The sequence below is a fragment of the Neomonachus schauinslandi genome, chromosome 9 (genome assembly GCF_002201575.2).
Source record: "Neomonachus schauinslandi chromosome 9, ASM220157v2, whole genome shotgun sequence".
NCBI classification, from domain to species: domain Eukaryota; kingdom Metazoa; phylum Chordata; class Mammalia; order Carnivora; family Phocidae; genus Neomonachus; species Neomonachus schauinslandi.
In genome coordinates, this window is record NC_058411.1 from 96,916,479 (window position 1) to 96,939,593 (window position 23,115).

Genomic DNA, 23,115 nt, shown 5'->3' on the forward strand with positions numbered 1-23,115 from the left:
CAGCTGGCTTGTCCAGCACCTCCCACCATCATCTCTTGCGGGCCTTTGGAAAGGTGTGTGGACTGGCAGGCCGAGGGTGGGGGGCGGAGGGGGAGGTAAAGGCGTTCTGGATTGTTCCGAGTTGGGAATGCCATAGAACTAGCGGGCGCAAGCCAGACACCAAAGGTCTTGCAATGCCTGAGGCAGTGCCACAAATGAAGAAAAGTCCTGCTCCAAATGCCACAGAGTCCCATTAAGAAATGCTGACAGTCCCTAAGGATCCCTCCAACTTTGAGGACGTCATTAAGCCTTGGGCTACGAGGCAGCACCACAGACCAAGGCCTCTCGAGCCCCGTCCGGCACATTCCCCCAACTTCACCAATGGCTAACCAACTCATCACTCAGCTTCGACTTACAGTTCACTTCTCAGAGGCACTTGCCCTGGTGCCCATACCGATCTTACTATTACACTGTTTCATCATTACCTGATTAATGTCTGCCTCCCTCCACCCCTCGGTAAACTCCATAACGGCAGGAGTCGCGGATATCTGTCGGGGTCACAGTGGCGCTAGCAAACACTTTCTGAATAAACCTGAAGAGCTGACGAACCGACAGAAGACACTCGGCATCCAACGCGCGCCCAGTCGCGGCCGGACGCCCCGGCCCGTAAGTTCCGCCCCTTCCCTCTCCTCCCGGCGCTCCCTTCTCCTTGCCTGTGTCTGTTTCCGGTGTTTGAATAAAGCTCGATTCGGCTCGAAGAAGACCTGTTCTTCCGGGAAAATGGCGACTCCCGCTCGTGCCTCGGAGTCCACGCCGGCAGCGGATCCGGCGCTAGCAGCGGGGGCTGCCGAGGAAGCCGAGTGCCCGCCGCCTCGCCAGCCTCAGCCCCCGCAGAATGTCCTCGCTGGCCCGCGGCTTCGAGCCCCAAGTTCCCGAGGACTTGGGGCGGCGGAGTTTGGCGGAGCTGCGGGAGATGTTGAAGCGCCAGGAGAGACTTTTGCGCAACGAGTAAGCTTGGGTCCCGCCGAGTCACCGCCAGGCTTCTTCGGTTCGGTCTCCCTGGGACGAGTTCCTTCCCCTCCCCCACATCGGGTTCCCTTCCCTGGAAGGTGACCTTGCCTCAGTCAGATCCGTTCCAGTCCCGCCGGCGAGTGGACGGCCTCCAGCCGCAAAGCGGACCGCGTCCTGGTTTGGCACGTACCGCGCGCGGGTGGAGATGGTTAGCGTGCTGAAAGGCTGCTTAAGAGTTTCAGCTGTTCCCTTAGCTCCTTGTTGATTTTAATTACCCAGCTACTGAGACGGTTCCCTAAAGGGAGGGTCTGTATCCTAAATCCCTGTGTACCCCCGCCCCCCTTGCCGCCCATGTTGTGCCCAAAACATCTTTGTCAATTTCATTTCTAGATCCTGTTTTTACGGGACCTGTAGGAAAGGGAAAGAATGGGACATAGAGTGCTATATTAGACAAAAAGTTTGCCTCATTCAGCTGGCAGACTTAAAGACTTTATCAGGGGAACAATATAATGAAAGTGAAAGAAGCTTAATTTAGCAGCGTGGAAGGAATGAGAGAAGACAGCTGGAGGACATTTTCAGAGAAGTTCCCAGCAGGGGGGTTGTAGAAGGGTAGCTGTAGGACTGGGAAAACTACATCAGGCATGGAATAATTTGGATATGTATTTGAAGGAGATGGCTGAAGTTTCCAGCTTGCATAGAGAACCACTAATAACAGAAAAATTGGGGAATAGCTCTGAGGTTGATTTTACTTAGGGAGGGGGTGCTAAGTTGAGGGAAGAGTTAATTATATGTACTTAAAAGTTGGAGAAGGTCATGAGGATCCGGAGAGAGAAGGCTGAGAACATACAGGAATCTCAACTGGAGAGGAATGTTAATGTTGAAACTGTGGGAAGGAATGTAAGTGCGAAAGAAAGAATAGAGAGCCAGAGGTGTAATCTTCGCTCCATTTCTTATATGGATAAAGAACAGAGAATCCGAAAGGAACTTAAGTCATTCAGCAAAAGGGACAAATGACCATTTGGGAGCTTTCTAGTAGGGACAGGTACTTTGACTTTGTGAGAATGGGTTTTTAATCTATAGCAGCAAATTAACTTTTTGGTCTAAGGACCCCTTTATACTGTTAAGACTTCTGAGCATCCCAAGGAGCTCTTGTTTTATGTATGTTAAATCTACTGATGTTTATTGGTGTGTTAGGAATTACAGGTGAGAGGGGCACCTGGGTGGCACAGTAGATTAAGAGTTCCACTCTTGGTTTCCACTAAGGTCATGATCTCAGGGTCATGAGATGGAGCCCCCAAGTTGGGCTCCACGCTCAGCAGGGAGTCTGCTTGGGAATCTCTCTCCCTCTGCCTCTCCTACTTATGCTCTCCATCTCTCTCTCTCTCTCTCTCAAAATAAATAAATCTTAAAAAAAAAGAAAAGGAATTACAGGTGAGAGATCTTTAAAACACAAGAATACACATGATTAGCCATCAGAGCAATGATATATCATGTGGCCTCTGGAAGACTCTGCTGTACCCATATAAGAAAATGAGTGTGGAAATGGCAAATAATGGCTTAATATTATTATGAAAATAATTTTGACCTTGCAGACCCATCTACTTCTCCTCCCCAGGAAGGTCTTGGACATCACACTTTAAAAACTGCAAATTTTGGGGCACCTGGGTGGCTCAGTCGTTGGGTGTCTACCTTTGGCTCGGGTCATGATCCCAGGGTCCTGCTCAGCAGGAAGCCTGCTTCTCACTCTCCCACCTGCTTGTGTTCCTGCTCTCGCTATCTGTCAAATAAATAAATAAAATTAAAAAATAAAAACTGCAAGTTTTGCAGTATATTATAGAGTATTATATGCTTAAGATACTTTTGCTGAAATTCTAATTAGACAAAGGAGGGGTATTCCTTATTCCTGCATCCCCTTGTTTTTTTAGGGTATTTAGATAATGACTGTTACTTCATTCCTGTTTTGAGGCAGTTGGAAATCAGATTTTTGACTTAAAGATAGATATTTCTCCCTTTGAGGATAATGCTTTGTCTTTATATCTCAAGTCTTAAAAACATGGCTCTAACAGATACATGTTTTTTTTCCCCCATTTAACAGAAAATTCATTTGCAAATTGCCCGACAAAGGTAAAAAGATCTCAGACTCTATTGCCAAACTGAAAGCTGCCATTGCAGAATGTGAAGAAGTTAGAGGAAAAAGAGGACTGTTTCATCCTGTTAGTTTAGACTGTAAGCTAAGGCAAAGAGCAGTTGCAGTTGTTGATGTGGACACAGGAAAGGCCCAGAATTCTGACCAGATACTTGATACTTCATCACTAGTTTGTGGCTCTTCCTCTGTAAGTAGCATCAAGTCATCTAAAACCACCTCACAACAGCGGGGACTTGTACAGCCTCCTCCGGAAGGCGATGAAGAGGCTCCAGAGGTTGAGTACACCGTAAGCATATGCCCAACTTCCAGCAGCAGGGCCAGTGCGCCTTCCTCCTCCGAAGCTAGTGAGCGTCTCCCTCAGCATCAGGTTTCAAGGCAAGCAGAAGATAATTCGAGCGGCTCTGACAACCTGTTTATTGATAGGTTACAAGGGATCACAATTGTGGACTCAGGTGAAGAGCACTCAGAAGAGGACTGGAGTGCTGAGAACGTGGCAAGGCTTGGTAGTGGGGCCCAGAAGAAGCCTCATTTCATGGAAGTGCTAGCAATTCGAGCCAAAAACCCGGTGCCCCCACCACATAAATTTAAAACAAATGTGTAAGTATTATCAGAAACAGGCCTGTCACAGGAACATACCACCTGTTAAACTCAAAAAATTGGAAGGATGCTTTCAGATCAGTGGACTTTGTGTGGGACCTACTTGTAGTTAGCAAAGAGCATATTGTGGAAACAGCCTGGCTGGAATGGAGGATTCATGTTGACAGGTACTTTAGTTTTTAGCCAAATAATTGAACAGGTTTCAAATAGGTGGAGTATTAAATTTCAGGGTGCTTAGCCAACATTTGATATTAAACCCAGAGTTAGAGAATTTATTATGACTATTTTCCACAACAATTTTTTGGTATGCAGTTCCCCCTTTGATTAGACTATAAGCTAAAGGAAAAGCAGCTTTAGAAGCTGATGGACTTGTCAGCGAAGAATATTTGTGTGCTCACTATAGGTAAGCAGCTGGTGCTGGGGTGACACAGAAGTAAAGATCCTGCTCCTCAAAGAGTTCAGGATCTAGATGAAAACCCAAGGCCTACACACTTGGAAGAACCTTGAACTGTATCATAACAACTTGAGGGGGAAGGGAGCTGAGAAGGGGTTAAACTGAAAAACAGATTGAGGCAGGAGGGGTAAACTAACCTTGCTTCTGAGTTCCTTGTCATAGTTTTGTTTCTGAGATCTCCAAAAAAAGAAAAGCTCTTTGAAGAGAAAAGAATTTCCTTTACTTGTACGCAGATGTAATGTTCACAGCAGGGAGTAGCCAGCATATTTAGCCTACCTGTCTGTATTTACCAGGAGGTGACATATACAAAGTTGAGTCACTACTGCCTTTCTTTGAAAAGCCGAGAACCTCTAGTTAGAAATGCCTAAAACTTTCAGAGAATTATTATAAAGTTTAAAGTTTAAAACTTTAAAGTTTAACCCTGCCATTTTTTTTTAAATTGAAAATATTTTATTTCTTCTCTATAGAAAAACCAGGATTATATTACACTAATTTTTAGGTAGGAATAAAAAGTAATCTTTGTACTCTTGATGTTCAAAGTTAGTAATCTCCACATCTTGTGTGCAGTGAGGTGTATTTCCTCGCCTCCAGGAAGACAAAACCAGAAGCGTCATCTAGTCGATCAGAGGATACACTGATCCTGGTTCTTTACTGTGGTCATTTAGCTGGAAGTGGCAGTGGGGAGAGCCAGATCTTCCTGTGCAATTAGAGCTGATCGAGAAAGGCTGGGCCTGGACGAGTGTGGCCTGAGGGATTCTGTGCGTGAGCAGCCTTTGACTCCTTTTCTGCTCTTCCTTTAGCCTCCTCCATGCCCTTGTGGCTCCGTGTACCTGGGTGCTAGTGGCTGCCCCTCATCTCCCTCTAGCTTAGGTCTTTCCAGAGCTTTGGATTTGCATGGCCAGTTACCTATGAAACCTGGCCGTGTGGGTGTTCTGTGGCACCTCAGATTTATCATGTACAGCATAGAACTCTTTATTTCTTCCCATGCTGACTTCCTCCCATATTCCCTAAATTCATAGTGCCACCACTTTTTTTTCTCCAAGGTGTCTTGTGCTTCATCTCCATATCTGCTGGCTATAAAGACCGACATAATACATTTTGTTGACTTTCATCTCTAATTCTTGTTTTCATCCTCCTGTCAGAGTGAAGGCTCTCATCCCTCTCTTGGGCTATAACTGGCCTGTTCTGGACTCTAGTCTTAACTCCTCTAGCCCGTCTTCTCCACTGCTGCTAGAGTGAAATTCGTACGATGCAAATTTGAACCCATTACATAGAACTCTTCGCTGAGGACTGGGCCCGGTCTACTTGCCAGCCTTATCTCTCGGCCTTTCCTCTACACCCCACCCCCTGAACTTCCTTTGTGCTGTACCATGTTGCCCCTCACTCCCAGCTGGGATGCTCTCCTCCCCTCATTTACATGGTGAGCATTTATTATTCTAAGACTCCTCAAAATTCACTCTTAAAGCTTTTCTGACAACCTCCCTGTCTCCCATTAGAACCAGTGGTTTCCTTCTTTATGTTCCAGCGTACCAGTATGTATAGTACGTATACCACCTCTAGGTAGTGTTACACGGGTGGTATTATGTTGCACGGAAGCTGTTCACAAGTTTATTTCCCTTTACTGGACAGCAGGCCCCTTCGTGCATGTTCTTTGAATGAAAAGATGGAAAGATGGCTTCAGTTCAAGTGTAAGGTTGGAAGAACGAAGGATAATGCAAAGAGCCTATCAGTCTACCTATTTGTTAAAACAGTGGATTGTCCTGTTACTCTCCACAAAGGTGCCGGTTTAGATACTCCCCATTTCTGAAGTAAAAATGTTTAAAAACAGGAAAGATTTTTATCTATGAATATAAATATTGGTAAACTCCCTACTATTATCTTTGTAGAAGAATTAACTGCTAAGGTTAAAGGCCGCTTCTGTGTGGGAATGTTGTAAATGTGTCTATAAAAAGAAACAGTCTGATGATACAACAGATTTTTCCCTCCTTCAGATTACCTTCACAGCAAAATGATTCATCTGGTCATTGGCAGAGAGGAGGGTCTCCCGTCTCCTCGGAAGAAAGGCGGCTCAGGGATAAGAAGCATCTTGATGACATTACAGCAGCCCGGCTTCTGCCACTTCACCATATGCCCACACAGCTGCTCTCCATAGAAGAATCTTTGGCACTTCAGAAACAGCAGAAACAGAGTTATGAGGTATTTAGAGTTTTAAATGTTTCTTGTCTCTGTTAGATGCTGCTAAGTCAGAATTTACTCCAGGAAGTTCAAAGAGGACGGGACTTAATAGAAGGGTGCTCGAGAAATGGTCAGCTCATGCCATTCGCTCTCAGATGTGAGCCTCTAGTTTTCTGAGAGTCTTGAAGTTGCTGGATCCGCAGGATACAGCTGGCGATGATCATAGCTGCGTGCAACAGCAGAGCGGTTTTTGCCAGGAAATGTGGGGAGACCACTGCAGAATTCCCCAATCTCTTAAAGCCCATGCTGTCAGGCTAGTAGAAGCCTTGCTTCTCTCTCTTCCACCTTGTAAGCCCCATGCAAGACGTTCTCAGTGGTAGACTCTAACCAAGAATCAAGGAAATGTTTCCAGGTTTCTGTCTCCTGCTGGACAGGGAAGAGCGTAACATTGGAGGAGTAGTGTGGTGTTAACCAACGGACATTTGGACACTAAGCTTAAAAGCACGATATGCAGGCCCTTGTGAAGACAGAAGAATCGCCTGCTTTTAGTGACTTAATTTTGTATAGCACTTACTTCAAAGATCTGGGAGTTCTGCATAGAACCTTAAGCGTGTATATGGACAGTTTGTGTACAGAATAATGAGATGGGAGAAAATAGGTGTGAAGACTGGAGGGAGAAAAGAAAGCATCCAATATACTTAGATAGTAGTAGTTTGAACCTCCCCGAAAATAGCAGCTTAACTTCCTAGTATTGCTTAGCTGGATTTTAATCAGGTACTAGACACCGGTCAAGACAGAACTAGGCTGTTATTCAGCCTTGGCACATGGATTGACATTTTCAAGGCACTTCTTTTTAAAAGCCATTTTTCATCCTCATTGTCTAGTTATGACTACACCCTTGGTTTTTAAATTGTTACATGATCTTAAGTGCCTGTCGTAAGATATCTCTAGGTTGAATTCAACTCCTTCGAAACCAGGTTCCTTGGCAGAGTGGTATTAGCTCCCACTTCATTCCTACCTACCCAGAATAATCGTGGCCGGAGGGGAAGGACACAAAGAGGTTCAAGTTGTAGGGGCAACAGCATGAGAAAAGCAAAGAGCCAGATTAAAAATGGGCATTGCCACCTGCCATCAGTCAGTGGTCCTGTCCTTGGGTGTCTATGAGCATATTGCCAGTGTCTAAAATTTACTTGGACTTTCTGTCATGTAATTTTCATGGGAACTTAATTTGGAGACTGATAGTTGGCTTTTTAAAAGTATTGGTTTCTTGATTTCATTGTGACGTTGAAATGTAACTCTCAAGCCTGAAAGCCGTGATTTCATCTAGGAACGAAGATTTTTTTTAGAGAATCAACACAGCATTAATGATTTTTGACATTTGATAGTTGAAACTGCTCTGTGAGTGTGTATGTACACATGCATGTGTCCCCATACTTAAAAATCCGTCCACGTTTATAACTGTCATAGCGCTCAGCGGGTTCCTCAGTTTCCCACGGAGAGGTGGCGTATTTCAGTGCACTGTTGTCTATGAATGGAAGTCTGACCATGACGGTGCAGGCTAGTAGCCCTCACCAGCAATGTCCCCCCCGCCCCCAATCTGTGGTAGGCACAGCCTCAGACTTGCACACTGCTAGAGAGAGCACTGAGGGGAGTGGTGTGCCCCTTTATTTCCACGTTTCTTTAAATAACTTCTTATTGAAAAAATGGTAGGGAAAAGAATGTGAATGTGTAACGTTTTGCTTTGATTTTTGTTTTAAAGGAGATGCAAGCCAAACTCGCAGCACAAAAATTAGCTGAAAGACTGAACATAAAGATGCAGAGCTATAATCCAGAAGGGGAGACTTCAAGGAAGTACCGAGAAGTGAGGGATGAAGATGACGATCAGTCCTCTGGAGATGAATTCTGAAGATGGGCAATGGAATCATTGCCTAAATCTCTGCCTGTTGAGTTGTCATGATCTTATATCAGACTTTCAAACAAGTATCAAGATCGGTGTCAGACATTGTCGAGGGAAGGAATTTTTTTTAAGTTACACAAAGGTAGCTATAAAAATAGCCCAGTTTGTCTTTCAGAAGATGACTTTCATGTACTTAAAAAGTTTAATGTTTGAATATTGTGTTTTAACCATATTGTATTAAAGTTTTGCAGTATGTTGTGTGTTGGTCTGATGTTTTAGTACATAGTAAGCACAGTATTTTTTTTCTCTAAGCCAAATGAAGCAGGTAACTGCTCTTTTCCTGATTCTTACCTCTTTGGAATAGCATTTATTACATTTATTACATGTCTTTCAGTGAAATATTTGGTTGCCCCAGGCATCACCTAAAATGAATTAGGAAGATAAAGTTCCTTCCTTTTTCGAGTAATGGAGGGAGCAGTCTAGAGAATTTTATGCATGTTTGCATGGGGTTAATGAGGTGTATTGGATGTGAAATACCTAGGAAGACAATAGAGAATTCTGAAATGTTTGTTTCCTTCTTCTGTCTTCCCTTAGGAAGAATGTTATCTTCTGATTAGGAATAGGAGTACTTTTAGTTGGTGCTAGAGGGTGGATGGTCTTTCTGGATGATCACATTTGCCTGGAGTGACACGAGGTATAGGAAAAGTCTAGGGTGACTGTAGATGAAGGGAGGAGCTGTTCTTAGGCTTGACCTGACTTGAGTTCATTGCTCTAAGAGGTGACAGGTTCAGTTTGGTAAGAGAACCAATTTTTTTTTTTTTTTTTTAAGCTATAGCTGAATTGTCAATGCATTGCCTTTTTTCCCCCCCAAGAGGCATATATAGGCTACAGAAATCTCAGTCTCGTATGTATACACGTTTATGTAATTTTAAAGAATTACATGGTTGTTATCAGAGATTCTTTGTTTAACATATTGGAGATTTTAAACAGTGTTGAAAGGAAGAATAAAATATTAATTAGAGCAACTTCATAATGTTAATGGTGATGTTTTACGGGTGTTTAAGTTTAACTTGCTTTAAAAGAGACTTTCATATATGACATTTTCCTGCAAACAGACTTAGGAGTGCTAGGAAGGGCTCGGTTCTCTAGCATGGACTTCCAGGTACAGCTACTGCTTTCCATCCCCCTCCCATCCCCTCCCCCCAGCACCCCTCCCCCCAGAAATGTAAAAATATACTGAGCTAACAAATTTATGATTTCTGCTTTTAAAAACTAGTAGTAAATGGATTTCACAACATAAAATTATTCTTTAGAGAATAGAAGGATACACATCTGGAAAGCCAAGTAATGTGGAAGTGCTCCCATGCATGGACACACAGTCCCCTGTAGTCGGATCACCCAGAGAGCGCCTCTGTTAAGGTTTGGGTATATGCACTTTACATACTCTTCTATACGTTTCTATTTTCAATAATGCAATCATACTGTACATTGTTTCACAGTCTGCTCTATGGTAAACATTTTCCATAATAGATATTTTGCCTTTGAGATAGCTACAGAATATTCAATTTTATGGGTGTGCCATAACTTTTAAAATCAACTTATTATTTAACAATTTGATCGTTACAATGTAAACTGTAAACAACGATGTGATTAACATCTTAAAAGATAATCACGTTGTACAAAAATGATTTCTTTCCAGAAGATACCTTTATAGAAGTTGGGAGTATAGGTAAGTTTTTGAGATTTTTGATCTACATCACTCACCACAAAGATTGTGTCTCTTTATATTCCTCCGAGCAATATCAAACTCCCAGAACTGAAAATTGCTATTTAAAGTGTTTGCAAACTGAATAATTACAGGAAAGGATAGTTTTTAAAATTTATGTTTCTTTGATTGCTTAATGAAGAGTGAGTATTTTTTCATGTTTATTGACCATTTATGTTCATTCTTTTGAGCATTGCTTATTCATATCTTCACTGAATTTTCTTGGAGAGTGTGCTGTTTTTATTGGTCTATGAATTCTTAATAATTAAAATGTCCAGCTTTTGTCCTATGTTCTTGTTTTAGTGTGTTATTTTCTTTTTAATACAGTTCGTGGTGTTTCGGTGTAGAAGTTTTCTTTAGGAGTCTACCTTTCCGGTTATGCCCGAGCATGCCTTCCCTCGCCCCAGGATGTATATGTATTCATCCTTCTTTTCTTCTGGGACTTTTTAAAAATTTCGCTTTTATACTTAATTCAAAAGGAAATTTTTAATCTATCTCAAGTTTATTTGGGGATGCTGCATAAGGTAAGATTAAATTTTTGCAGGTAGCTGACCAATTGGGTCAATATTATAAACCACCATTTCCCCACTGATTTGTAATGCTGTCATTAATAGAATATCAAATTCCCACGTATCTTGTGCTGTGGGCCTATTTTTGGGCCTTGTAGTTTTTCCTGCACTATTTTAATAATTATGGATTTAATCAGCATTAATATTTAGTATACAATTTCTCCCTCATTCTTTTAAATTCTGTCAAATATAACCTCCAGAGAAGTACACAAAACAGGCGTGCAGTCTAATAGGTAAAGCAAACAGCAATGTAATCACAAACCAGATGCAGAAAAGCTACTGCCAGTACTCTGGAATCTCCCCATGGCCCCTGTGGATACTCTATTTATCTACTATCTGAGCTAACTACTATCCTGACTTAGAGTAATACTTCCCCCCCCTTTAAAAAAAAATGGTCTTACCAGTTATGTATGCAATAATACGGCTAGTTTGTTTTGCCTACTTTTGCCTTACAAAAATGGAATCCTACTGTATATGCGTTTGGTGTCTTTGACTCAACATTGCTTATAAAATTCATGTCGCGTGGGTATTTTTTGTTCATCTCGTTGCTGTGTAATGTACCACTCCATCAATCCCACTTTAGTGTGGCAAGCACTTCTGTGATATTTTCAGGTTTCGGCAATTATAAGCAATGCTGCAGTGAGCATCTTTATGCACATAAACATTTCTGTTGGGTATTTACCTAGGAGTTCAATTGGTGGGTTATAAGGTATGCATATCTTTAACATTTAATATTCCCACCATCCCGTCTCCAGCATGTATGAGAGTTCTAGTTCACTAACACTTGATATTACCAGACATTAACATTAGCCAGTGTGATGTTTTGATAGTAGGCCTTCATTTTAGTTGTATTTTGCATTTCCCAATTAGGAATGGCTTTGAGCATCTTCATTTACTGGTCATTGGATTTCTTCTTTTGAAAAGTGTCCATTCAAAACTTTTGTTCATCTCTCTATTGTGTTTGTGTCAGCTGTCCTTTTCCTCACTGATCTGTAGGATGTATTCTTGATACTAATTATTTAGCTATATTTGTCGTAAATAACCTCTTCCTCTCTGGATTACTTTTCATTCCTTCATGGTGTTTTTGTTGGACAGAAATTCTTAAAGGCAAACTTACCAATCTTTATGTTTAGTGTCTTTTTTTTTTTTTTTTTTTTTATTTTTTTTTTTTTTAAAGATTTTATTTATTTATTTGAGACAGAGAGAATGAGAGAGAGCACATGAGAGGGGGGAGGGTCAGAGGGAGAAACAGACTCCCTGCTGAGCAGGGAGCCCGATGCGGGACTCGATCCCGGGACTCCAGGATCATGACCTGAGCCGAAGGCAGTCGCTTAACCAACTGAGCCACCCAGGCGCCCCTTAGTGTCTTTTTTGAAAGAATCTTTCCCTATCCTGAAGTCATGAAAATATCTTTTTTTTTTTAAAGATTTTATTTATTTATTTGACAGAGAGACAAAGAGAAGGAACACAAGCAGGGAGAGTGGGAGAGGGAGAAGCAGGCTTCCCTCTGAGCAGGGAGCCCAATGTGGGACTCGATCCCAGGACCCTGGAATCATGACCTGAGCCGAAGGCAGATGCTTAACGACTGAGCCACCCAGGCGCCCCGAAAATATTATCTTTTAAAATTGTTTTATTTAAAAAGGGCTCCATAGTTTTGCCTTTCCACTGTGTCGTTGATGCTACCCAGAAATTATCTGTGACCGTGTGAGGAAGGGTCCTTCTGTGTAGCCAGCCTGTTGTCCCACACTCCGTAGTGTATTTCTGGACACATCAAGCATCTGTGTATGTCTGTGTTACTTTGCTGCGTCCTCTCTTTGGTTCTGTTCATCTATTTGTGTTACTATTACTCCGTATTATTTATGGTAGCTTTATAAGGCTGGAGTAAAGCCTGCCATCCTATTCTTTTAAGAGTGGTTTGGATATTTTTGACCCTTTGCATTTTCCAATAAATTTTAGAATCGGCTTGCTTTGTTTCACAAGAAACAAAACAAACCAAAACCCTTCGTAGTGCAAATATCCATTCATTTAAAAAAGTGTTTGAGGGCGCCTGGGTGGCTCAGTTGGTTAAGCGACTGCCTTCGGCTCAGGTCATGGTCCCGGAGTCCTGGGATCGAGTCCCACATCGGGCTCCCGGCTCGGCGGGGAGCCTGCTTCTCCCTCTGACCCTCTCCCCTCTCATGCTGTTTCTCTCTCAAATAAATAAATAAATAAAATCTTTAAAAAAAAAAAAAAGTGTTTGATATTCCATCGTTAATCAATTAACTTTTTATTCCTAACAAAATGTACTTTGAAACTTAGGAGATAGATAGGAGATTTGGAACCTTGCCATTTATCAAGGATAATTACTATTTCAACTCGGATGACTATTTGTGGGCTATCTGGTTAAATAGAAAATTGAGAACACTGTTTTATTGTGAATAAAGTATTACGTAGTTTTGATTGAGAAGAGTTAGCAAGTAAGGGGTTTTGTTTTTGTAGTGTGACATGATTAGATTTTTATTTTTCAGAAGTACCACTTCTTCCCATTTACAAAAGAGGAAACTGAGGCACAAGGACTTGAAATAACTTGTCCAAGGTCAATGACTAGTAAGTGTTGGGGATAAGGTTTGAACCCAAGCTATATACGCTCTTAGCTCATAATCCGTGTTGCCTCTTCAAGACAAATCAAAAGGGTACAGACATAGCAGACATGTTTTTTTTTTTTTTTTAAGATTTTATTTATTTATTAGAGACACAGCGAGAGAGGAACACAGGCAGGGGGAGTGGGAGAGGGAGAAGCAGGCTTCCCGCCAAGCAGGGAGCCCGATGTAGGGCTCGATCCCAGGACCCTGGGATCATGACCTGAGCCGAAGACAGACGCTTAACGACTGAGCCACCCAGGCGCCCCAGCAGACATGTTTTCATCTGAATTGCAGGTGAACAGAAGTTAACTATTTAAAATAAATTTTTAAGGAAGGAAGACTTCATGTTAAAATTAGGTTTAAAGTAGGAAAATAGAGTGAATCTGTGGTCATGAACTCTTACCGTCAATTTTCAAGTGATGATGTTAAGGGAAGTGCTGAAGTTTGGGGCTTAACCTGAAAGGTGGGAGATGTTGGAGGGTTAGTCTCATTCTATACAGTCACCTCTAAGATAATTTCACAGCACCTGTGTCCAGTCCACATCACATTCTCGGGGGACCCAGGAGGTGTGTGAGTCAAGGTGGAAGGCAGATAGCTTATGGGATTATCTCTCCTGTAACTGGGATGTTGCGGTGATTTGCACAAGGTCACTCAGAGGCAGCCGAGAAAAGAACCCAGCCCTCAAGACTTCTGGGCACCAGACTGCATGACCTTGTGCACAAACCCACAAATCAAAGTTGCATGTGGGCTTTAGAAAGTGCTAATGCTAGGTGAGAGCTCAGATTACTCTGAGGGTATTGGTCATGTCTCTATGACTTATGCCACAGAAGGGCTTTTGTTCTGATAATTTTTGTGTTTGGAATGTTTTGTTTTTAATCATCTTAGAACTGTATGACCCCTTTGGTCACTGCTGGGATCTTCACTCTTCCCACCTCACTCGACACTTGGCTGCGCAAAACTTTCTAGGAGAAGAGATTCAAGGCAAAGTGACCTCAGGTATCCTAGGCTTTATTCAGACGAGCGGATAAAATCTGGTAGTTCGCCCTTTGCAGGCTTCAGGACAGTTTGTAATGCTAAAAAGAAAATAAAGTTGTCAGGAAAAAAAGGTTCTGTCTTTTGCCTCTGCTAAATAAATAAAAGGATTATATATCCTGCTTTAATGGAGAGCATATAGTCATCTACAAAATATGGCAAATTGCATTATTGACTAGCTCCTTGACAGGGAGGAGAAACTGAAAGCTATTATTTTAATTTCTGGCTAAAGTGAGGGAGCTTTGATACTGGGTGGATGAGACAAACCTAGCGCCGGGTAATACTGAACCAGAGCCAGACCACAAATCAGAAGCGATTCTGAAAGCGCAGCATAAAAGCCTGAACAATTAAATATGATCTATTACTTCCCAAATGATTTTAGAAAACTTGGAATAAAAAAAAGGCGAAAAAGAGGGTAAGCCACTGGAATAGCATTAGATTATTAGATTTAGGATTTAAATGCCACTATTTCCTCTGAATCCGATGGGAAGTTATGCGCTCTCCTGACTATTAAGTCTGTAAGATGAGGTCAGCGACCCCTTATCTAACGTATGGGGTATGTTTTGAGAGAACAGAAATTTCAAAGTGTGGTCTTTAGAGAACACTTTGGGGCCTAAAAGAGATTCTATATGAAAACCTTATTGTAACGATGGTAACAATTATGATCGAAGTAGTTTGGGGAGGTACCTTTTGGCATATGCAGTAAAATGTTTTAAAATCACCACCATATGAAACTTTTAATTTAGTGTTAAAATTAACTTGAGAACAATAGAGACTCCCTAAAAAGGCTATTTTGACAAGGGGAAATTAGGACACTGAGCTAAGGAAAGCCCGAGCTTCGGATGGAAAATTTTCTCATTATTAAGGCAAAAGAATGAGAGTTGTAAATCAAGCCCTTATTCAGAGCACACAGAAACGCTTCTCAGAAGACGGAGACCCAGATTGGTGCTTATAAATTCTGTCCGAAAATATTGCTAGTAAATACATCACTGCTCCTAACCAGTACCACATATATTTGTATTAAATAGCTCTTCTAGGGACTGTGTGGTAAAAACGAAGGCATATCTTCTATTGATTAGATTTTTAATAGGAAGGATTTTTTCTCCCCTTCAGCTATATTTAATAGGGTCAAAATGCAACACATGAGGAAACTCACTGACAATAGAAGGCTAATCTTATCTCAACTTAGGATCTTTAGTTCTTAGGGAAGGAAGCAAGCTTAAATATAATTTGTTCCACATCCTATAAATAGGGAAACTGAGGCACAGAGAGGCACAGAGATGTGCCTATGGTGTGCAGCTGGTTCTAATAGAGCCGAGTCTTTCTGCCCTAGCCCCGTGTTCTTTGCTTAATGTGGAGTCTTCTTGTAATTAATTCCTTAACACATTTTTGCTAAGTGATAGAAAAAGCACAGTGCCAGGAATGTATTTTCTACTTCTGAAACTACAGAAATGTTACGTAGTCTTAGGTAGCCTTACCTATTGCAACTGGGTTCAGTTACTGTAATTTTCTTAAATAAAAATGGATAATGTATATTTTAAAAAGTGACATCAGAGGGATAATGTACTGCTCGTTATATTTATGACTCTCTTTCCTCTTTGCTGCCTTTTTTTTTTTTAAGATTATTTGAGAGAGAGAGAGTGAGCATCTGGGGGGGAGGGGCAGAGGGAGAGAATCTCAAGCAGATGCCCTGCTGAGCACGGAGTCCCATGTGGGGCTTGATCCCACAACCCTGAGATCATGACCCGAGCTGAAACCAAGGGTCAGACACTTAACCAAGACTGTGCCACCTGGGCACCCCCACTTGGTTTGTTTTGAATGTCCCCATTTCCCCAACCTCTTCCTTCAGTCGTCAGCAGTGTGACTTCTGCCTACTTACCAAAACCTCTCACCATGTCTCCCACCACCTTCCGAAGGTAACAGGGGTCTTGGGTTTCTAGTATTATTGCTGGCTAATTAGCATAATTAACAAAAATTCCAGGAAGTCTAATGGCTTCTGTGAAGCAAATGGATCTGAGAGGAGTAAACCTTCCCAAGAGTGATGATTTTTTTTGGTTGAGGTATAACTGACCTATAACACTATATTAATCTCAAGTGTACAATATGATGATATTCTACACATTGGAGAAAGATCACCACAATAAGTCTAGTTAACATCCATCACCACACATAGTTACATTTTTTTTCTTTGATGAGAACTTTTTTTTTTTTTTTAAGATCTACTCCCTTAGCAACTTTCAAATATGGAATACAGTATTTTAACTATACACCTCATCATGCTGTACATTGCATCTCCAGGACTTATTTTATGAGTAGAAGTTTGTACCTTTTGAGCCCTTCACCTATTTCCCCCAACCCCCTAAATTCGACTTGAATTAAGATGTTAATGAAGTGTCTGTGACTACAGTAAGGGGCAAGCTAACTTTTGCCCTTTTTTGTTCATAATCTTTCTGGGAACCAGGAGGACTTGGATGAAAGCTCTGTCCTTCTCAGAGCTTTGTGAATCTTCTGGCTCTGTCCTCCTTTGGCAGGCTAGTCTGCTTCCCTCATGTGCTGCTGGGCAGTCTCTGCCATCAATACCTTCAAGGAAGTGGTCAGATATGGAATGGAGGAGTGTGTCTTCCTCGCCCTACTCTGGTGAAGTCTCTGGTTATTACAGTCTTGTTACCAATGATCATTTCTTAGATTGTCTCTTTGTTGGTTTTTTAATCATTAAAAAAAAAAAATCATGGCTTAATTTACTGCCCAGGGGTAGGACCAGCATTGCTCTTCAAAGCTTCCACCTCTTAGTCTTATCCAGAAATGAGGTCTGGGTGGCTGTGGGTTATGGGCAGATATCAGCCCACAAGCTGTAACTTTGCTTGGCCTTAATCCTCTCGGGGAGAATACACTGAGAGTCTTATCAGTATGGGGGTCCCTCAGATAATTTACAAACAAAAGAAAACCATTTGTACTTTGGAACTTTATTATAGTAACACACTATTTAAGATGCCTCACAACTGGTGGAGGTTCACAGTGGGTCTTGATGTGTCCCTTGAGTAGCACTGCCCCAGGCAATGAGCTCAATGTTCTGCATCATTTCTTCGGTAGGAAGGTTATTTCAAAATAGAAAATTATATATTTGCAAATTGTGCTGTCAACAGTAGGCACTGGGTAGTGATGGATAAGGGACAATACGGTATCCCAGATTCAGTGTCTTTTCCTTCCTCCATTCTGTGGCTGCCATGATTTCCTTTGGGAGAAAACATTTTATTTATTGGAGTTCTTTGTTAAAATCCACATGATCCCGGAGGCCGCAAAACATCAGTGAAATTTTATTACTCTCTCAGTGCATATTAGTTCATTAGATGGCTTTTTTCCTGAAGGAAAGTAGGGCTTAAGGGAATGGGAGACAGAACAAGCAAACTTTGGGAGAGTGGGAGAAGGAAGACAGGAAATGGAAAATGGAGGAGGGGAAGGACAAGGATAGGAAGTGGGCCTAATGGACCTTCAACAGCCAAGGAGCAGCAAGGAAGCATAACTTGGAACACCTGTCTATCTCACTGCCTCAACTCCTCTCCTCCAGCTCTCCTAAATACCGTCCAATCTCAAGTGTTTGCTCCCAGCATGCCCCCCAAAAAGGTCAAGGTCACCAATAGCCTTGCTGTTGCTAAATTCAGTAGTTAATTCTCAGTCCTTCTTCTTCTTGACCCCTCAGAGCATTTGGCATCGTTAATCACTCCCTCTTTCTCGAAACATTTTTTTTCTTGGTTTCTGGAATACCACTCTCTGTCGGAGGCACTTGATGACTACTTCCCGTCAGTCTTCTTTGAGGGTTCCTTCTCGTCTTCCCAATCACTGAACACTGAGATGCCCAGGGTTCTTTCCCTGAACCTCTTCTCCATCTATGCTCACTCCACTGGGGACCTCATCCAGCCTCGAGGTTTTAAATAACTCTTGATACATTGTGACTCCCAAGCTCTATCTCTAGCTCTGAACTCCAGATTCATATTCAGCTGCAACAGAAGTGCTCTGAGGAGAGTCCTGCACTCTTGGGCTCCGAATCAGGATATATTGGCAGTGGCAGAGTGGTGGCAACAGACTTCTTGCTTTGCTGTTCACAAATTGAATATTCTTGGCCAAGTCACTTAACTTCTTGGGATTTGAGTTTTGTGGTTTCTAAAACGAGCGTGTTGGACTTGGTTAGCATCACGCAAAACATGTGTCTTAAAACAGAAACCCTATGGAAAATGAGATTTGGTGGTCAAACAAGCTACCACCTCCATTGCCTGGTTGCTGCGGGGGCCTCCTGTCTGATCTCCCTGCTTCTGCCCTTGGCCAAGCTTACATTGCTGTCTGAACACAGCAGCCAGCATCACTCCGTAAAGACACCGTCGATCAGGTCCTTTTTCTGCCTCGAGCCCTCCACAGGCTCCCATCTCAGAACAAGCTAAATGTTTACGATGGCCTACAACACCCCACCCGATCCCGCTGTCGCTTATCCGGCTGTAGCCCTGGGCCACATGGGCCTCCTTGCTCCTGCTGTAACAGGTCCCAAGTGTGCCCACCTAAGGGCCTGTGCATGGACAGCTGTTCTCCCTGCCTCGAATGTTCCTTCCCCATACGTAAGCAGGCTAGTTCCTCATGTCCTACAACTATTTCTCCAAATGTCACCTTCTCAGGAATGCCAATGAATATAACTCTCCTCAGCTGCTTTATTTTTCTCCATAGAATCGTCCATTTTCCTGTCTGCTTATTATCTGACTTCCCCCACTAGAATAGGAAGGCAAAGATTTTTGTTTTGTTTATGGCTATATCCTCAGTGGCCTAAAACAATGCTAGACATAATGGGCACTCCATAAGAGAACGAATGAGTGAGTGAGAAGCCGAGCAGATGGAGAAGAGGAAGGGGGGCTTGGGGAGCCTCCCTCTGCACCTGCCCGAGAGCCACTGTCTTCAGTGGGAAACCATGATGCCCAACCCACAGCTGTGTGTGCTTTAGGACATGGTCTCACAGCTGGGGTCCCTCCTTCTCATACATGCCCTGTGAGGTAGAGATTATACCAGCGTTTTCCAGGAAGGGAAACTGAGGGTCAGTGAGGCAGTGGTTTCCTCAAAGTCATGCACGTGTGTCTGCCTTTCTCCAAGTCAAGTGCCTTTTCGGTTTCCCAGGGTGCCTTGCGTACTTGTTCTGTTTGCTTGCATTCCAGATAGCAAGTGCCTGGCTTTGCCCATGGGGCTGGCCGGGATGGGTGGGGAGCACCCTACATCTTGTCACTAAGGCCTTCCACTGGGCCCAAGGGGGTCCCTCCCCTTTGGTCCTGACAGCAGTGCTGTGATGGGCTGTGCCTTTCACAGATATTTTCCTTAATGATGAGCGGCAACAGGGAGAAACAGAGGACAAAGAGCATGAAAACAGCCCGGGTGTGAGCCTTCTCTAGCTCTTTCCCTCCCAGCTCCTTGGTTCTACCTTCTACGGCCACTGCCTCTCCCCAGAGGACCACCCAGCACTCACGCACCAGCCCGAGCCAGCAGTTCACATCGGCCACTTACTCCCAGGGTAGCTAATGTTCCTTAACTGCTCGGAGCCTCCTCATCTGAAAAGTGTGAATAGTAAGAACAGCCTCACTGTCAGAGGCTTGTCGTGGAGATGAGCTCGGTCTAAGTCTACAACAACTGTTAGCTGCTGTTCTTCCTGCTTCCAGCCTGTCTTCCACTCAACACCTGCCTGCCCCCACCCTCTGCACCACTGCTTCGTAGAAGAGAACAGAAGCGTCAGGTTGCCCCCTGCCCCAGGCCCTTCCAGGGGGCCTGGCTTTGCCCTGTGGTCCTCAGGGGTGATCCTAATTTCACATGTCACAGAGACAGCAGTGTTTGAAGAGTAGGAACTAGACATTCCTTCAGTAATGGGGGTGGTTCTGTCACCTTGCAGGTCCTAACTTGGGGAACCGGGGTGGGAGGAGTTGGGGTATAGGAAGAGAACAGGTTTAGGGGATGACAGCGTGCAGTCAGTTTTGGATTTGTACACGTGGGGGTCCTCACAGAGTGAACTTAACTAACCCTTGGGACTGGAGACCAAGGATGAGGTGCCTCCCTGTGGAGAAGGTGGTTGAAGCCTATAATGCAGACCCTCTGGGAGAGCCCAGAGCAGGAAGAAAAAGGACCAGTGACCTCGGGGAAGCACAATAGAGGGTGCACAGGGCTGGCCTGACATGTATTAGATTCAAAAGTGGACTGAAATCCTGCCCTCATCAGCCTTCTGGAGCTGCCACTTGCATACCCAATTCTTATCCAGAGTATACAGGGCCAAGTGGCTAACGGACCAAGGACCCCATTTCCAGGAGGGGGCCAGGTAATCTCCATGAAGGAGGGCCTTTGAGCTGTGGGCGCCACGCAGACCGGTGGGCTGGGGTGATGGTTGGACACGTGGCATTAGCAAAAAGCCAGGAAGGGGGGAAATTCAAAATGTCTGGGAAACGACAAGAAGTCAGTTAATATCTGGCCAGTTTAATGCAGAATTGGATTTGAATTCAAAAGCTTTTAAAAAAATACATATGAGCCCTAAAGTGAAGTTTAAAAAGACTTCAAAATGTATTCGATTGTCATAGACCCTGAGGTGGAGGTTAGCATGCAGGAGGTCTGTTAGGCGAGCTCCAGAGAGAAAAACCTGTGAACGGAGGACAAGGAAGCAGAACTGGGTTGGGAGGGGAGAAGTTGGGAGGGGCCGACGTTCACAAAGCCCTCAGGCGACCTCACAGGGAGCTCGGGAGTCTGGATGGCCCTGCAGAGTGGTGTCCCCATGGGAGGTCTAGGGGTCCGAAAGGTGACCCCAAAAAGATGTGTCTGAGTCCTCCCCCTCCGTCCCTGTGACCTTATTTGCAAATGTAATAAAGTTAAGGATCTCAAGATGAGATCATCCTGCAGTTAGGGTAAGCCCTAAGTCCATCAACCAGGGCCCTCCAGTTAAAAGAGAGGAAGATTCGACACCCAGACTCATGTAAAGACAGAGGCACCGCCTGGAGCAATGCGTCCACAAGCCAGGGTGGGCCAAGCATGGCCTGCGGCCACCAGCACCTCCAAGAGAACATGGGACAGACTCCCTCACGGCCTCCAAAAGGAGCCTTCTTGCTGGCAGTGATCTCAGGCTTCCGGCCTCCAGCTCCGTGAGAGAATAACTCCCGTGGGGTTAAGCCACCCAGTTTGTGGTGATTGGCTATGGTGGCCACAGGAAACTAGCACAGGAGGCCAGGCGTTTTTTTTTTTTATTTTTAAAATTTTTTTTTTTTTTTTTTTAGATTTTATTTATTTGCGAGAGAGAGAATGAGAGACAGAGAGCATGAGAGGGAGGAGGGTCAGAGGGAGAAGCAGACTCCCCGCCGAGCAGGGAGTCCGATGCGGGACTCGATCCCGGGACTCCGGGATCATGACCTGAGCCGAAGGCAGCCGCTTAACCAACTGAGCCACCCAGGCGCCCCGAGGCCAGGCGTTTTTCACCCTGGATGATCAGTCACTGGATACGGAGTGCCCCGGAAGGAAGCATGGTCTTGGGTGAGCCACTTTTCTTCAGCAGGGGCAGACCCCAGAGAGGGCCGACAGCTGAGGGCCCAGGGCTAGAGGCACTCCCAGCAGCCTGGGGAAGATGTTCTGCCTTCCTGAAGAGGATCTGGGCAGCACATTCTAGTAGCCACTTTTCTGTCCCTCGGTTTTCCCATTGACAGAATGGGAGCGACAGTAAGACCTATCTTATAAGGTTCCTAGGAGACAAAATTCGATGATAACACTAGCAGCTAACATTTATGGGGCACTTACTGTCTACATGGAGGCACGCCTGTACTTGAGTTCATACTTGTATGTGGCCCCCCATGTTGGCTCTTATCATAGGGGGTGCGTCCAAGGTCACACAGGCCAGAGCCAGGATCAGAGCCCAGATTTCCTCTCAGGCCAACACCCCCTTGTCTGTAATAGGTCCCCTCTCTGCGTGTGCCTGATCAGGCCTTCTTTTCATGACGCCGATGGCATTTTTATGCAGTGAAGCCAAATCTGTGCTTCACAAAGGAAATGCTATTTGCCTGGTTATCTGAAGGGAAGAGCTTCGAGTTGTCTGAAACTCGTTCACACTCTCCCAGGCAGACTCTGTGTGACCAAAGACATTAATTTGCAAGACAGGCTGGGGCAGGAGGGGCAGCTGGGGCTGGGCACAGGTCCCTTCTGCCCACAGCTCATTGGCTCGGCAGGCCCTGCGTCCCAGCATCTGCTGACACGGCATTCCTGAGATGTGGGGAGAGGCCAGACATGATCGCTTTACAGAGGACAACGTGAAGGACAGAGAGATTAGCCGATTTGCCCTCTTAATTATGTGGTGAGCTGGAGATGGAGCCAAGAATTGAATCCAGATTTCTCCAGTCCCAGATGGGTTTTTTCATCAGGAGGCCCTGCCACATTCCCTCCCTTGGAACTGCCCCTTCTCTGGATCCCAGGAATACATACCTGGGCTGAGTTCCGGGCTGTGTGTCTTTTGTGTGTTATGTCTCCCTTCACATTAGGCTGATTCTGAAAAAGAAAGAAAGAAAGAAAAAAATCCTTACCCTTAACAATGATCGCTTAATTGAGAATAGCATAGATGATGCACACATTGCTTAAATGCTCTTAACCACATCAGAAGAATTTTGGCTGGGCACATCCGGCGCCCAAATAGAAGGGCCCTTCACATTTGACCCATGCGTTTCTTCCCGGAAGAAGTTGCATACAGAGACATTGTGCAAGCGATTAATGTTAAAAGGATTGTTCTCCTCCATTCAAAAATCTGAGATAAAATTCACATCGACACAATCTGGGACTAGGAAGGGACAGTGGCTATCCAGAAATTTCCATATGCACCCCTCTCCACCCA

General features: G+C 44.0%; 1 protein-coding gene across 2 annotated transcripts; it reads left to right on the forward strand.

Moving 5' to 3' along the window:
- Window positions 1–753: 753 nt before the first annotated feature.
- Window positions 754–10,313, forward strand: POLR2M (RNA polymerase II subunit M). Of its 2 annotated transcripts, none has more exons than XM_021694028.1 (4): window positions 754–987; window positions 3,086–3,733; window positions 6,179–6,383; window positions 8,122–10,313. In XM_021694028.1, exons 1-4 carry the CDS (start codon window positions 875–877, stop codon window positions 8,266–8,268), a joined length of 1,113 nt encoding a protein of 370 aa, XP_021549703.1. In that variant the 5' UTR covers window positions 754–874; the 3' UTR covers window positions 8,269–10,313. The 2 variants fall into 2 exon arrangements, with proteins under 2 accessions (XP_021549703.1, XP_044774198.1); XM_044918263.1 differs by having other exon boundaries at window positions 873–987; window positions 3,560–3,733.
- Window positions 10,314–23,115: the final 12,802 nt, after the last annotated feature.

What these genes read in the sequence shown, in the direction of transcription:
- POLR2M (XM_021694028.1), top strand. Translation starts at nt 875, where the DNA reads ATGTCCTCGCTGGCCCGCGGCTTCGAGCCCCAAGTTCCCGAGGACTTG. An exon ending in CATAAATTTAAAACAAATGT is followed by an intron (nt 3,734 to 6,178) that starts GTAAGTATTATC and finishes TCCCTCCTTCAG; the next exon opens with ATTACCTTCACAGCAAAATG. An exon ending in AGCAGAAACAGAGTTATGAG is followed by an intron (nt 6,384 to 8,121) that starts GTATTTAGAGTT and finishes TTTGTTTTAAAG; the next exon opens with GAGATGCAAGCCAAACTCGC.